The sequence below is a fragment of the Vulpes vulpes genome, chromosome 2 (assembly GCF_048418805.1).
Source record: "Vulpes vulpes isolate BD-2025 chromosome 2, VulVul3, whole genome shotgun sequence".
NCBI lineage: Eukaryota > Metazoa > Chordata > Mammalia > Carnivora > Canidae > Vulpes > Vulpes vulpes.
In genome coordinates this window covers 103,938,925-103,954,963 of record NC_132781.1, presented here as the reverse complement: position 1 = coordinate 103,954,963, position 16,039 = coordinate 103,938,925, and the positions used below count along the sequence as shown (strand labels likewise).

The 16,039-nt window shown below is 45.6% G+C and overlaps 1 protein-coding gene across 3 annotated transcripts in view; it reads left to right on the top strand.

Annotated features, from left to right (window-relative positions):
• Nucleotides 1-2,401: 2,401 nt before the first annotated feature.
• Nucleotides 2,402-16,039, top strand: part of SLC39A12 (solute carrier family 39 member 12) — a 74,132-nt gene continuing 60,494 nt past the window's right edge. The window contains exons 1-3 of one of the 3 annotated variants that reach the window (XM_026015876.2): nt 2,402-2,925; nt 4,013-4,353; nt 11,697-11,978. In XM_026015876.2, coding sequence (XP_025871661.2) covers nt 4,093-4,353; nt 11,697-11,978 — 543 coding nt within the window. In that variant the 5' untranslated portion in view covers nt 2,402-2,925; nt 4,013-4,092. The remainder of the gene's footprint in view (nt 2,926-4,012; nt 4,354-11,696; nt 11,979-16,039) is intronic. The other 2 variants (XM_026015884.2, XM_026015859.2) reach the window with 2 other exon arrangements.

Sequence of the window (16,039 nt, the reverse complement as noted above, 5' to 3'; positions counted from 1 at the left end):
GGGACGCCCGGGTGGCTCAGCTGTTGAGCTTCTGCCTTCGGCCCAGGGCCTGATCCTGGAGTCCCGGGATCGAGTCCTACATCGGGCTCCCTGCACGGAGCCTGCTTCTCCCTCTGCCTGTGTCTCTGCCTCTCTCCCTCTGTGTCTCTCATGAATAAATAAATGAAATCTTAAAAAAAAAAATCTAAATAAGTTTGAAGTGCAGGCCATACCAAAAGGCAAAGAATCCGACCTGAAGGAAAGACCGGTCAGTCCCCAGCTTCTCTCCCACTTCCCCTCCCCCGGCAGCGCTGTCTGTCCGTCTAGACGCGACTGCATCAGATGAGCGTGGTCCCAGATGGGGCTGCCGGCCTCCTAACCATCAATCAGGACTAGATTAGCTCCTCTCCAAGCCGCGGGCTAGCTAACGTCTGGAACTCATTACCCTGCAGGTTGCTCCGGTTAGGGAAGGCCGGGGCCGCCGGCGCAGGGCGTGACCCTGGAGACCTGGGATCGAGTCCCGCGTCGGGCTCCCTGCACGGAGCCTGCTTCTCTCTCTGCCTGTGTCTCTGCCTCTCTCTCTGTCTCTCTCTCTCTCATGAATAAATAAATAAAATTAAAAGAAAGAACGGCCGGCCCGGGCTTGCTGGGCAAGCAGGCGGCCTGCGCCCCGCCCCCGGCCTTCAAGCTGCAGCCCCGAGTCGCACGGAGGCGGCGACCGGGTCGTGCAGAGCCCTCGCAGGCTGGGCCTGACTTGGAGCCTCCCTCCCGCCTCTGGCTGCGCCACCTTGGCCGTGGGGCCGGGACGCGGACAGGAGCGCGGCTGGTGGCTGGCTGGGGCTGCAGCAAGCGGGGGGGGGGGGGGGGGGGGGGGGGAGGGGGGGGGGGCGGGTGGCGGCCCGAGGCCCTTCTGGGCGGGGGGGTCGTGGGCTGTGGGAGCCGCGGCCAGTACCTGACCCGGAGGGCCTCCAGGCCGCGCAGGGGCGCGGCCCCGGGCGGGGGGGGGGGGGGGGGGGGGGGGCCGCCAAGGCAGGCGGGGCTCGGCCTGCCCGCAGGTCAGTGAGGCGACGGCTGCAGCAGCTGCTGGCGGGGGCAGGCCGGGAGCCACGGCCGCGGTCCCCAGCGAGGCCTAGCGCAGGCCCAAGGCTGCGCCTGTCGCCTGTCACCTGTCGGGGCGCAGGGTCGTGCGCTCAGTGGCTGTGGGACTGGGCTTCAGTCACCCCCCAACCGGCGCCTGAGCCACATCAGGACGAGGTGCCCCCCAGGAGCCCCTTTTTTTGACATACAGATACAGGCTGTATTGGAGGATGGGGGGGCACAAGGGCCATCAGGGGTCACGTCAGTCCTCTCTGCTCTGCTGTTCCCGCCACACCTCGTTGGGCTCCAGGTCGTCATCGTAGTCGTCCTCCCCTCCCCCTCCTCCCCTCCCCCTCCTCTCCTCCCCCTCCACCCCTTCCTCCTCCCCTTCCCCCCTCCTTCGGCGCTGCCCGACACCTTGAGCATCTGGGAGGCCGTGAAACCGACCTGCGGGTTGCGTGTGGCCTGCACGCTGCGGCGGACCCGGCATCTCCCGGACGCTGGCCCCGTTGCCGAGCCGGACCTCGAGGTCCTTCCACGTTTGCCAGACAGCGCCAGCGGTCGCGGGGTCGCAGATCTGGGAGCAGAAGCTGTAGATGGCACGCGCGGTCAGGGCCGCCAGGCCTGCACTCCACGTCCGCGAAGTGCAAGCACATCTCCCGGGCGTGCTCGCGGCCAGCTCCCGGCCCCCCTGCCGGCCCCCCTCCCCGCTCCCCTCCCCGCTCCCCTGCCGGCTGCACGCGGACTCGGGCTCGGCTCACCCGAGAGCTCCGCAGGGGCTGAACCCGAGCTGCGGCCTCTGGGAGCCTTTGCCTCCAGCTTCCCCGAGGGTCCCGGCCCTCCCTGGGCACTGTCGCCCCCTCTGGCTGCCAGGTTTCACATCCAGCGAGTGACGCAGGAGGAGACTAATTCTCCTGATTGCTTCCTCTTTGCATTTCCCCTGCCTCCCGCCTCCCTCACCCCACTGCCTCCACCCCCCCCCCACCTTCCTCGGAGCTGAACCCAGAACCCGGACCCTCCCCTACATCCTTGAGCATCACTTCGCGCATCGTGTACCCCGTGCCATTTACACGCGCTCTGTCCACTTTGAAATCGTGGGTCTGAATTCCTCTTACCTCCTGCACAATTTACCACTTGGTTCTTCCAGTCGTTGGTTGGCTCATAATTTGCCAAGAGCCTCCTGCGACCTCTTCCCCCGCAGACGCTGGGGCCAGAGTGTACGTGCTCCCGTGTGTTCCCGCTTCCATTCGCTACTGCCCAGCTGAGAACTCGACGCCTCCCACACGTGCTTTTCTCCTTGTTTGAAGACCTCCTTTTACAGATTTTCAAATGCCTTAAATCTTTTAAACCTCTGCACCTTATAAAATTAAGGCTTTATAAAGAGCTTACCTTTTCCACAAATCTTCACCTCTTGAGTGCGGCTACAACAGTTGGGGAATCAACTGGAAAGAATAAAGAAATCTTGATCTAACACTAAAGCCTTTACATTCAGTGAGGTGAAGTCCGTTGACCTAGATCTGTCCCTGAGAGAGGCAAGGGACTGTGAGAAATTCTAAGATTTTCTTAGATTTTGAGGAGCATTGGTAAATATTGATATTAAAAGTCAGGTTCGCTAGCCACTTTTATTTCACTTTCCTGAAAAATCTGCCAGACAGAAAGTTCTCATTTTTATTCACCTTCATTGTTACCCCCAGAGCAGCTCTCTCCATAGCAACTGAAAACTTCTCTGGGTTGAAATAATCCTCTCCAGCTCCCAGTGCACAGTCAAGGAATTTTAAAAACAAGAGGACTTTGTAACCGAAAAATACTCTGCGCGATTTAAAAGGCCACGGAGATCCAGATAAATAATCATTTATCTTCCTTCTAACGGTAAGCACCGCATTTGGAAATGTTTGTCTCCTCTGTTGTCATTTTTTAAATGCTAAAATAAGAATCTTGAACTTTCTCTCTCTCTTTTAACTGTAAAAGTAATCCCAATTATCTATCTCTTCTTACTACCCCGCAGTCATTACTAGCCCATCGCCAAGCCAAGATCTGACATGAGATGCTGTTAACATTTTGCATTTTCCTTAAGCAGTCCATTGAAAAGATTAACTTTTTCCGCAGAAAGCTGATTGGCTCGGACACTCCCTCATGCCTTTAGTGACCATTGAGTATGTGGATTTATCAGGGCTCTTGCAGTCTTGGAACTCTTGGGCTTTTCTGCTCATTCGTACTTTGATTGGACTAAAAACTTAAAAAATGGCCACTGTTTTCTGGGCATGACTGTTTTCTTCTATTTACCCTTCCTCGACTATAACCATCTCATTCAATGTGATATGGGTAATTTATTGAAATGGATTTTCTGGGGGCACCTGGGTGCCTCAGTCCGTGAAGCATCTGCCTTTAGCTCAGGTCATGATCTCAGGGGCCTGGGATCGAGCCCCGCATTGGGCTCCCTGCTCAGTGAGGAGTCTGCTTCTCCCTCTCCCTCCCTACCCCCACTGCTGCTCATTCTTTCTCTCTCGCTCACTCTCTCTCTCAAATAAATAAATAAATAAAATATTTTTAAAAAGGAATGTATTTTCTGTTTATTTTTATTTACTTACTTGAGCCATGAGGACCACACAGCACTGGGGGTTCTACTGTAGGATGGGATAAAATGAGAGTACCTCCCATCTAGGTCCTCTGACTTGTACCATCTGCAAGATGAAGAGAGAAACTTCTTCTTCCTAACTCTTTTCCTCTGTTTAGTTTAGAGAGAGGCAGTCTAACAAACTTCTTGGCTCTTCCTACAGTTTGAAAGTCTAGGGCCATGAGAGTTGCCTGCTGCTGGTGGTTATAAATGACCTACGGACCCCCTGCTGTCCAGAAACAGCTTGCCTTTGCAAATCAGCTTAGCCACCCAATTAATGAATCCTTTCAAACATGTTGCAGGCACAATAATTAAAGCCTTTATTTTTCCCCTCTACTACAGAAATTCCTCCAGTTACAAGTGTGCACCAACAGGCCACCCAACTCCCTCAGACACTGACTGAAGGTAAAGGAAGAGTGGAAATGTGCTTCTGGACAAAGCTTCCAGTATTTGGGGTGTCTTTGTTCCTCCTACTCAGCCTGGTTCCCTCTACTGAGACAGAGAGACCCTCGAACCAGGACAGCAGCAGCGCCTGGAGCCCAGGCCACCTGATGGAAATACTGCGAGCTCTCTCTGCTGGTGACCCCCCACCCCGGAACCATTCTGAAAGCCTCATCCAAACATTGCTGGAGAAAACTGGCTGCCCACGGAGGACGAAGGCAACGCAAGGAGATTGCAGTCTGGTTAGTGCAATAGAATATGGGATCAGGTGCCAGGCAGGTTCAAAGAGGAGCAGTGGATTCTCTTGCCATTTATTTCAGTAAAGCAAACTCTAATGCAGTACCCAAGTGGCGGTGCATTGTGGTATAATAAATCCCATGGTCAGGATATAGGAAGCCATTCAGCATTCCAAGTATAGCATTTAAAAACACGGAGAAGTTCTTTTATTAAGATGGTAATGTTTATGAAAGCCTGTCTGCAGCCCTGCCGCATGTTAAAGGGTATTAAGTTGCAAGTGTGAACTTTTAGTTCTCTCTTCTTTCTGATTAACTAATTATTATTATTATTATTATTATTATTATTATTATTTGTGGTTAGAGAGAACTTGTGCATCACTGGTTACACGCTATTCCTTTTTGAGAGTATAATGATAGTGACAAGATATTTGTCAAATGTTGAATTTTTAAGTACTGTATCCTGGATCTTGATGGGTGTTTTCTAGTATTTTACATGGTAGATCGCTAATGAATTGCGATAATCATCCTCTTAAAAATGACACATCTGAGGGGCGCCTGGGTGGCTTTTTTTTTTTCCACAGAAAGCTGAAAAATAATTTATTCCAGTAGATGGCAGAAATAAGAAAGTCATCCTGAAAATATACTTTGGTGTAATTCTGTTGGGACAGATATTCCCTCTGAACATGCTCTCCTACTGACTGCCTTGTCTTGTGACAGTTTTTAAACACTTTGCTGATTCCCATGTTGTGACCAGGCAGGAGTCATCTTCAAATTCACAGGTTCCAAGGAGAGAGCAATGTATTTCTCAGTCAGTTAGGCATCTGATTCTTGGTTTCGGCTCAGGTTATGATCTCAGGGGCTGTGAGATAGAGCCCTGTGTTGGTTCTCTCTCCCTCTCCCTCTGCCCCTCCTGCTCATGCTCTGTCTCTTTCTAAAATAAATAAATAAATAAATAAATAAATATTTTTTAAAAATGACACATCTGAACTGGGGAAGAGAAGTGTTGTAGACGGAGCTCAAATGAGGCCTATGGCTCATGGACCACGATTCCCAGCTTTACCTGTGGCTCTCAACCCTGTCCACACCTCAGCATCGCCTGGGCAGCTTTCACCAAATACCACACTGGGGCTTCTTCCTCCCTCTGTAGATAAGATTTAACTTGCCTGGGATGGAATTTTTTAAAAAGCCTCTACAGGCCGCTTCAGTGTAAAATCTGTTTTAATGTAGAATCAGAATGTCTCCGTGAGGGTGGAGGGATCCACAGGGACAGCACCAGAGTCAGGAGCGTGTATTGTAAACGATAGCAAACAAGAACAAATGAAAACCCATTCACCATCCCTTTCCTGATGGATGAGACTTTTTTTTTCAGAATGAACCTACAAATAAATGAATAAATAAATAAGAAAAGAAGCAAATAACTGCCTCCAGGAAAAAAAAATTGGCAGATTTTCTCAATCGTGCTTAGGTCTAGGGGAAACATTTCCTGGCCAAGTGTTTTGTTTTGTGTTTTTGATGTGTTTGTGTGTGTGTGTGTGTGTGTGTGTGGTTTTTTTTTCATGACAGAGGGTCTTACTAATAGAGAATTTTTCTCTGCTCTGTACAAACAATAAATAACTCAATAATTAGTGAAATTCCCAAGGGCTCCCAGAGAAAACATGTGTTATAATAGGCAACTCATCTGTGATGACATTAATTTATATATATAGCAACATAAGACTTCCCCATGGAAATAAGTAGGAGTCATATCTTATTAATGTCCTCTGAGAATTTGCTTCAGGGAAATGTTTTCCCCTAATGACATAAAGTGCCTTATTAAGGCTGATTGAATATTAGTCTAGCTAGCGAGAATGTAAACATGCAAAATTGTTCTGTTTTTTTGGGGGGGGGGACAGGGCAGAGGTTGTTTTGTACTTTTTGTTTACTGTGACATTAATTTGGCCAACTTAGCTTCTGTCTAAGCTATGTCTTTGTCCCGGGAAGTGAAACACTTGTCTTTAATAGTCTCCTTGCTGCTGCTATTTCTCTGTGGAAAAGACTGTGGTTTAAAAAAAAAAAAAAGAAAAAGGCAAATTTCTACTTCACCTGCTCAGAGGGCTACACTTCACCCGAATCACCCATAAGCAAGGATCCCAACGAAATCTCTCCATGTCATTCATAAAAAGCCAGGGAGAAACAGTGTCCTAGGGCTTTACAAACAACCGCAGTCTAGCACAAACCACAGGGCTTGAGCTTGTTGTTGAATCTCTCTTATGTCTTTTTAGGGACTTTTCCATTTAGAGGCAGGGTGTATATTAGAAATTCTCTGATAGGGGACACTTGGGTGACTCAGTGGTTGAGCGTCTGTCAGCTTTCAGCTCAGGTCATGGTCCCAGGACCGTGGGGTCGAGTCCTGCCTCAGGATCCCCATATGGAACCTGCTTCTCCTCCCTCTGCTTATGTCTCTGCCTCTCTCTGTGTTTCTCATGAGTGAATAAATTTTAAAAATATTTTTTAAAAAAATTCTGTGGTAAAAAGAGGGCGGGTGGGGTGTAAGTTCCTATCCCTAAATGTCTGAAAAAAAAGAGGGGAGTGGGGAGAAAAAATGTTTGCAATTGTATTTTCAGACTTAGGTAAAAACTGAATGGGAGTGTGTGTGTACATAAATCAATCTGAAGTATCTGAAAGCACTGTGCATTTAAAAATAAATCCATTCAAGCTTTAGCCTTTGAAAATGGATAGTCTTGCCTGATCATGGCCCTTTTTTCTTTTTTTAATGAGAAGGATTAAAATGGAGTTTTAGTGAACTTAATGAGGGATTAAGTTAACTCTAAGAGAATGAATTCCACTTCAGTTATGGTGAGAACCATGAGCTTACATAGGTTGCAGACATGGTGAAGGGATAAGAACTTGGATGTCTGGAGTCAGCACGGGGCCCAAATCCTTGTTCTGGTACCTTCTAGTTGATAGGACATATTGAACATCAGCTCTCTCATCCATAAGACCCAAGTGCTGGTTCTCTCCTCAGGGAGCTGTGTGTGAGGACAGCTGGGGCAGGACAGCTCAGGCTCTCTCCATCCCCTCATGTTTCCTATACATCATGGGCATTTCCAACCCCTGGACACCAGAGCAGTGCTGGTGAGGTACCTGCAGTGCTGCCAAGAAATGGAACCTTCCTCAGTATCAACATCCTGCCCATCCCCAGACCCCTCCCCTCTCTGTCCCAGGGGTTAGGGGTTTTTATCCAAGATCTCTAGAAGATTCTCAGATACATTCAAGGTAAAGAACCACTACTTTAAGGTCCTGCATTTCATTCAACCTCCCTTCCCCCATTTGTCATTTCTGTTATAGGATAAACAGGGGTTAGCTCAAGTTTTATCTTAACTTTTTGATCTAACAAATTTTTTTATTACCCTAAGATTTATCTCTGTCAGTCAGAAATGCCACAGAATTTGGTCTAGATCCACAAAAAGCCAGTGTCTGCCATCAGCCAACATCCTTCCAACTCTTGGTTTGTCTGGAAAAGGAAGAAATGTAATTTCCCTTTTATAGTCGACACAATCCCCCAAAAAGACCTTACAAAAATCTTAGAACTTGAAAAAATCCAGTGGATTTATCTATAACCCAAAATCAAATTAAAGTATCTTTGGATTTAAAATCTTTAAAGTTTATCCTACAAGTCTGATAACTGTCCTATTAATGTAGAAGAAAGATTTCATATCGCTTTTTGTCAGTAAAGCTTTCTTAGCATGAGCAATGAACAAAACTGAATGAAGCAACTGGGGAAGATGATCTGATTTGGCTAAAGGAATCAAGAATCTGTGTTTTTACCCCCCAAAACCTTGTGCTTCCACCTGACAAGATTTAAAAAAAAAATCGATGGATTATTCCTGAATGAGTCCATTCTTCTTTAACAAAGACTCATTTCACCAGACGGATGACGGATCTCAATGCCTATGGGGTGGAAGTATTTGCAAAATTTTACTAAATATTCTCTCCCCAACACAACTTAGCCACTCCTAAGATCCCTAACAACTAAAACAAATCTAGTGACGATGAGTTGGAAAGTCCAATCCCCCACCGATCCCCATAGTGCTTCTTGTCATGTCAGTCTGTTAGCCCCTCTTATGATCCCTATAATTGTCTTTCCTCAAGCCACTGCCTTCCATACAAAAATAACTTCTTAAGAGTCAAATATCCTAAAAAGGCAGAAAAATTTCAGCTCACAGACATTTGATTCACAACTGAGCTTTATTTGAGCAAGCCTCAAAAAATTACAGCAAGGTTTAGGCAACTTCTGTTCATTCAAGATGAAGGAAATTTCTAGTTAGACAAAATGAGATGCTCCACAGCTATTTAAAAATTTTCAGTTACAAATCAATTTACCTTCCATGTTATATGCTTTTCACAAACCGTATCTTACCCTATCCTCTGTTGCCCCAGGCCACATCCCTCCTACCCCAATCGTAGAAGGGTATGTTGAGAAGGAACCACAAATAGAGAGGGATCTTGGGCACCTCTAATGGGATGAAATGTGGCTGCATACTCTTTTGTGTGGTCAAGCAAACCCTGACCACATGTGTCTGGGCTGGTGGCCTCATGGAAGTCCCACTTCTTGTGTCACTGGCACTCTTTTTCCAACCTCCCCAGCCTCTTCAAACAACCTGAGCAGAACTGTCAGCAGAAACTCCTTCAGTCTTCTAGTTGTACTATGTTCTCATTGATTTATATTACAGCCTTACCTATCTCTTGGTCTCCTAATTGACCTCTTTTTCTATCAACGAGGAGGGAGAGAAAATTACTAGTTGAAGGGGCTGCGCATGAAGTACATAGGTGGGTCTGTAGCTTAGTTCTTCAAGGCACAAAATGAAGGGATAAGAGAATAAAAGCCTATCTTTGGTGGGGGGTGAGGGGATTAAGATTGGGCCACCACTGTTAGCCTTGTGACCTTAGGTACATTACCCTTTCTTAGACTTGCTTTTCACATGTGCTAGAGATATAACTTTCTTATAGAAAGAAGACATAATTCATGCTGGATTCTGTGCAGTGTCCTTGCATACTGCATAGAAATGTACCCGTTATTCACTATGCATTAAATAAATGGGTAATTGGTAGTCTCAGTGCTTAACATTATGCAGAAATATTTGGTGGGTTATCAAATAGGCTGGAGATATTTTGTTTTTCCATTTTAAAAAATGGAATGAGGGACGCCTGGGTGGCTCATTGGTTGAGCATCTGCCTTAGGCTCAGGGTGCGATCCCAGAGTCCTGGGATCGAGTTCCGCATCGGGCTCCCTGAGGGGAGCCTGCTTCTCCCTCTGCCTATGTCTCTGCCTCTCTCTGTGGCTCTCACGAATAAATAAATATTTTTTTTTAAATAATGAACTAATATTCTTACCATCAAAAAATTTGTTATCTGACATTTTTTTCCAGAACCAATTAGATCTATTTACTGAGGAATACCTTGGTACCTAAGTTGTTTAGCACTGTCCTGGGCACATGGCTTCCAATAAAGGATAGCTAACACTATCAATAGTTTGGTTTCAGGAGGTTATATGTTACAAAGAATGGCTTTATTATCCTTTTGTTTCAGCTGATTCGCCTGCTTGAGTCTTGGCATCAGCCCTGCCAACAGCTACCAACCCATGCACTTTTCTTGTGGGCTAATCAAGAAACCAAAGGGCTGGGTTGGTTTTAGTGGTGGAGCTTAATGGTCACAGTGAGTTAGTCTTGTTGGGAAGCCCGGGTCCTTCCGTTTGCTAAGTTCTTATCCCAGTACACTTGAACCAGAGAGAGAACAGAATCCATATGGCTTGTGAAGAATGTGATTAGTGCTTTGTTTTAGAGACAGATGACATGTTTCTTCCTGACTCAGATAGTGTGTCCCAGATGTTACCCAGTGGGACACACAGCACAAATGGAATTAGAATACCTGAAACTTCCACCTCAGAGAATAGATTAAAAGATGTGATAGTAAGTTGTCCCATAGTGGGAAAAATCCCTCTGGGGCTCAGGACAGGCATCCCCGCATGCCTTCACTCTGAAGCTGGTACTGTGCAGTGGGACGCTCCTGGGATCCTAGGAGAATTTTTAGGAGCTCCTCACTGTCTTAAGTAAGACCATTCCTGTCTTGCCAGGAGAGCTTCCGCTCCACAACCCCGTGTGTATCTTTTTCTCATTGTCCCATCACATTACCCAAAACACCTTCTGCCTCATAAACTTCCCGGATGAGACTTGCCGGGCATCTGGCTGTGGGTGTGAAACAAATGAAGCATCATGGAAGTATTTTTAGCAATTCTCTTAGGTAGGATAAAGGCGAGGCAGATGGCGTTCATTCATTTCATTTCACGCCTTGTAATTGCCAGGCATTGTGCTAGATGCTGAGGATAGAACTGTGCACAGACAAAACCTGGCCCTAATGGACCACTTATTCTCAAGGGAAAAGACAAACGTGGAGAGAAAGTAATTATAGAACACTAGTGCCACAAAGAAAATAAACATGCTATGTGCTGGGGCTGCCACTAGCTCCATGTGACTGTTGGGCACTCGATACATGGCTTGTCTGAATTGAGACATGCTGAGAAGTGTAAAGTACTCTCCAGATTTTGAAGGCTTAGCATGGCAAAAAGAATGTCAAGTAGCTAATAAATAATTTTTTAAATGGTGATGACATGTCGAAGTGATCATATCTTGAACATGTGTTTCAATAAGGTGCATTATAGTCAATATATTATTAAAATTAATTTCATTTTTTAAAATGAGGCTACTGGAAAATTTAAAGGGATGCATGGCTCACCTCTGTAGCTTGGGTCATGTTTCCATCGAACAGTGCTACAGTGCCACACTGGAGAACATGGGGCAGGGGTTGGGGCTTTCTACTTTAGATACGGTGCTCGGGAAGGCACCTCCAAGGGGGTGTCACTCTCAGCTGAGATCTGAGAAATGAGGGGAAAGAAGATCTGAAAGGTGGTAGGAAAGGGCTTGGTGGGACTGATGGAAAAGGTCAGTGAGAGAGGTAGGGGGAGGTTAGGATGAGGTAAGGGAGGTAGGTAAGCAAGAGCCAGACCAAAGAGAAAGCCGTATGGAGCTTGGATTTCATTCTAAATGCAACGAGGCATTACCTTAAAAGCCAAAGAGTCAACTGGTTTTAGTCAGGCCAGCAAATAGACAATTGGAGATCGGAGGACTACTGTCAGGGAATAAGGCATCACTGAGGTATCAAAGTCCAACCAGGACTGTCTTATCTGAAGCTGAGTGTTGGGCCTGCCCCCATGCCCCTCCTATTTATAAAATAATAGGCAGTGGCGATCCGGTGGTCGTTAGTGTTCCAGGACTATCTGCTAAACTTTGTCTCTACTTTTGTTTTCGGAACAGTGCTTTGAACCAGATGCCCTATTACTAATAGCTGGAGGAGATTTTGAGGAGCAGCTCCAAGAGGAAGTGGTCCAGAGAGTTTCTCTTCTCCTCCTCTATTATATTATTCATCAGGAAGAGATCTGTTCTTCCAAGCTCAACATGAGTAATAAAGAGTATACATTTTACCTACACAGCCTCCTCAGCCTCAGGCAGGACGAAGACTCCTATTTCCTTTCACAGAACGAGACAGAAGATATCTTGGCACTCACCAGGCGGTACTTTGACACTTCTAGAAGCCAGGTAAGAAGGGGGAAGGTGCCAACTAGCTTTGGTGCTGAGATACGGTCTGAGAGCCTCATTTTCTGTCACTTATTTATTCCTAAGACAGTCAAAGGCTTCTAAGAGAGGTATTTGTGGGTTTCAGTTATGGGGTGGTAAGTGATGTCATTTAAAATTCTGAGTATGAAAGGGGGAGATGTGATGAGTAATTATTGTAAAATAAGTTCCAGCCAGAAGGTGGGTGGGTGGGTGGGTGGGTGGGCAGGAAAGCCAGGTGACAGGGCAGCTCTCTTCTCCCGAACACGAAAGTGAATGATTCACAGCTCCTGATCATTCTCCAAGGACTGACCCGTGGTGGGGAGGGCACTGTGCCTATTTGCCTTGCCTTCTGGCCAGGGAAAAAGAAGGCAGTACCATTTGAGAGAGATGAATTTATCATTAGTTAACAGCTTGCAAAAAGCATTATTCATGACAGTCAGCACAGACAGTATCTCTTCTGCAGCTTTTGATTCGTGCTGCTTTTGTTCAAGGGATCTCTCGAAGTGGTTTTCTCCTCTCGGGGCTCCCACCGTGAGGACCTGGGCTCCTGGTCCCTTCTGGCTTTCATTACCGTTCCAGCAAAAGCTGGCCTTTCAATTACCTTTATCAGCTTTGCAGTGGGGAGTTTGAGCAGATAAAGTGCTCTGAACATAAAAAAAAAAAAAAAGAAAGAAAGAAAGAAAGAAAGAAAGAAAGAAAGAAAGAAAGAAAGAAGAAAGAAAAGTTTTTAAAGCCACATTTTCTTAAAGAACTAATTGAGCAGCCTCTGGCACATTTTGAAGAGTATCGTGAAACGTGATTTTTTTTCTCTTGAATTTTTCATTGACCTGTGTCTTTGAGCTGCTCTAACAAAAATACCATTGACTGAGTGGCTTATAGGCAATAGAAATTTCTCATAGTTTAGGAGGCTGGAAGTCCAAGATCAAGGCACTGGGCAGATTTGATATCTAGTAAGAGCCCCCATCCTGGTTCATAAGAGGGATGGTTCCCTCTTACGAGAGTTTCACCTCTGGCAGAAGGGGTTGGGAAGCTCTGCAGGGTCTCTCTTATAGGGCATCAATCCCATTCGTGAGGGCTCTATCCTCATGACCCAGTCACCTCCCAAAGGCTCCATCTCATAATACCATCACAGTAGGTGGTAGGATTTCAACATGAATTTGGGGCAGGAGAGGACACAGACATTCAAACAATAGTGACATATACAGGTGAATTTGATTTTTAACCTCCATTCTGGTTCCTGGGAACCCAAAGGTATCTGTGCAATCATGCTGTGGCCTACCAGCCAGCAAACATAACCTCCAGTTTGCCATAAAAATGTTAATTTCTCTTGTGCTTGGCACACAGATGGAAAGACCGTTTTCCTAAGGGCTGTGTGAGCATCACTTTGGTAACTCTTATTTCATGAGTCTCAAAATAGGGCCATATTTTTGTTTCTACTTCCAATTGAGAAAATGGGTTCCTTTCTGGAATTCAGTTTCTTCTTAAATAAGGAAATAGGCCCACATATAATTTTTTCAGTGCAACATCTATATGATACAAGATCGGTTCAAATTAGCCAACAGGATTTTAGTCATCCCATCTGTTACTGCGTTTTGATGCAGATTAAATGGGAATGAAAACCCAGCACTTAAAAGCAGATGGTGTGTATATATTCAACGCAGATTTCTGGTTATCCAACACATACTGCAAATACCTGGGCTTCCAAGTATATGTGAGATTAAACATTCCTAGAACAGAATAAAATAACTCTATTATGTGTCGACCTACTTTCTCCATCTCTTCAGTCAAGGATTCGGATCTCTTGTTGAGTTGCAACCCTTGCTAGGCCTTAGACCAGTTGTCTTCGGAGGCTGGCACCATCATCCTTTAGCCCATACATGTGGGCCGGAATGCCCTTAGGAATCATTAGTCAGTCAAGCCAGTCTTTTACAGGAGGCTGGGCATCTCAGTGGAGGATGCCGCTCTCTCCGACTAGAGAGTGTGAGGTCACAGAAGGTGCTGGTAGACCAGGCCCACTACTACCAGCATCTCTAGTTCTTGGTCTGCACCGTATTCAGTCTCCATATGTAAAGCCCTAACAGCTACTCCAGGTGGGCCTTAATCAGCTCACCAGGATGCAGCTCTACACAGTAGTGCCCTAATCTGGCCACCCTCCCTAGTGGACCAGAATGTAAATATCCCTCCATTCCTTCCCTTTTTTTGTCCAACTACTGTTTTATCTCCTTGACTCGTCTCTTGCTTCCACCTCTCTCTGTTCTTTCTACTGTTTGCTGTTTCCATGATAAATAAACAAGGATCTGTATAGACTTCTCCACTAGCCCTGACTCTTATAATGGAGGCATAGTGGATGGTGTTGCCATCATACAGTTGGCAAACCCAGAAACCTGAGCCATTTTTAACTTTTTGGACTCCTTCACATTTTCTTACAAGTCCTTTGTAATATTTCTTAAGTACATCCGCTTCTTTTCATCTCAAGTGCTACCATCTTAGGTCAAGAAGTATCTTGGATTAATCAGTAACTTCTTCTTTTTTTTTTTTTTTAAATTTTTTATTTTATTATTTATGATAGTCACAGAGAGAGAGAGAGAGAGAGAGAGGCAGAGACACAGGCAGAGGGAGAAGCAGGCTCCATGCACTGGGAGCCCGACGTGGGTTTCGATCCCAGGTTTCCAGGATCGCGCCTGGGCCAAAGGCAGGCGCCAAACCGCTGCGCCACCCAGGGATCCCTAATCAGTAACTTCTTAACTAGATTTCCTGCTCTTAAATTGAGCCCTGGCAACTTATTTACTACTTTGCCACCAGAGTGGTATTTCTATAACCTATCTTACTGTATTATTCTTTTGTTTATAACATTAATGGCTCCAGAGGAGTTTAGGGGGAGTTTTCATCACACTGGATATAAGGCTCTTGTCACCTCTTCAGCCTACTGTTTATCAGATGCACTACTAGACACTGGGACCAACAATAATAGTGCCAAAGATTAGTCGACCATGTCCTAAATGTACCAGCTACTATATTAAGAATTTCTCACGCATTAGCTTATCTAATCTTAATAACCTTTGTGGTGGGCAGCATTGTCCTTTTCTGCTGATAAAAAATATGAAGGTTAGCAAAGTTAATCATTTTGCCCAAGGTTACTCAGTTACAAATAGCAGAGCTAATATTAAAGCCTTTTCTGTCTGTCCTAAGCACTATGTAATGGAACTGGCTTTGATGGTATGAAAGTCCCATCACCATCCTCCATTTCCATTTATTTCCATGTACAAGGGGAAGAGTATTTAAGAGCATAGGCTTTGGAGTCAGATGCGCATGCACACTGAGACTCTGTTATTGGCCAGGTGATCTGTGTAAAGAGTATCCACTGCACAGAGCTCTGGGACATAACGTAATGGACTTCTCATAGTGTCTGGCACATAACAGGGACTCAATAAATGGTTGGATGAGTGAATGATATGCTAGTGGAATGCAAGGCAAGATCTCGCTTTCCAGATGCTCATGATTCAATTGAAGAAAATTGATGTACACATGGAAAAGATCCTAGATCCTATGGGAGTTCAAAGAACACAGACTGTGCTAGTTCTGATTTGCACTTAGCATGCATTGATCTTGAGAAGAAAGGCAAGGGTGAAAAGAAAAGTTTTCTGTGATGACTCAGTGTACCAGAGCCAGGATGAAGTCAAAGGCGGGCATATAGATGTGAAAGTCATTACACGGCGGGCTGTACTTGAAGCTGGAGAGAAACAATTCACCAACTGGAAGGTCATGAGCAGCAAGAGATCTTCTTGGAGAAAACACATCTCTGAGGGAGTAATGAGCAATGTTAGGTAAATAAGCATCCGTAGGATGGGAGCTAGAAAATCCAGTGTTGGGAGGATAAAAGAAATGGGTATTTTCCAAACAGAATTCTGAGACTAGAGAATGATGGTCGTCATGTTCCTACAAACAATTCAGACCTCTTCAAGGTGAAGAACTATTTCTTGTCTTTTGGAGGAAATCCTAGAGATACTTGAATCACAATAACTTCAGAGGTTCAAACTTTTCTC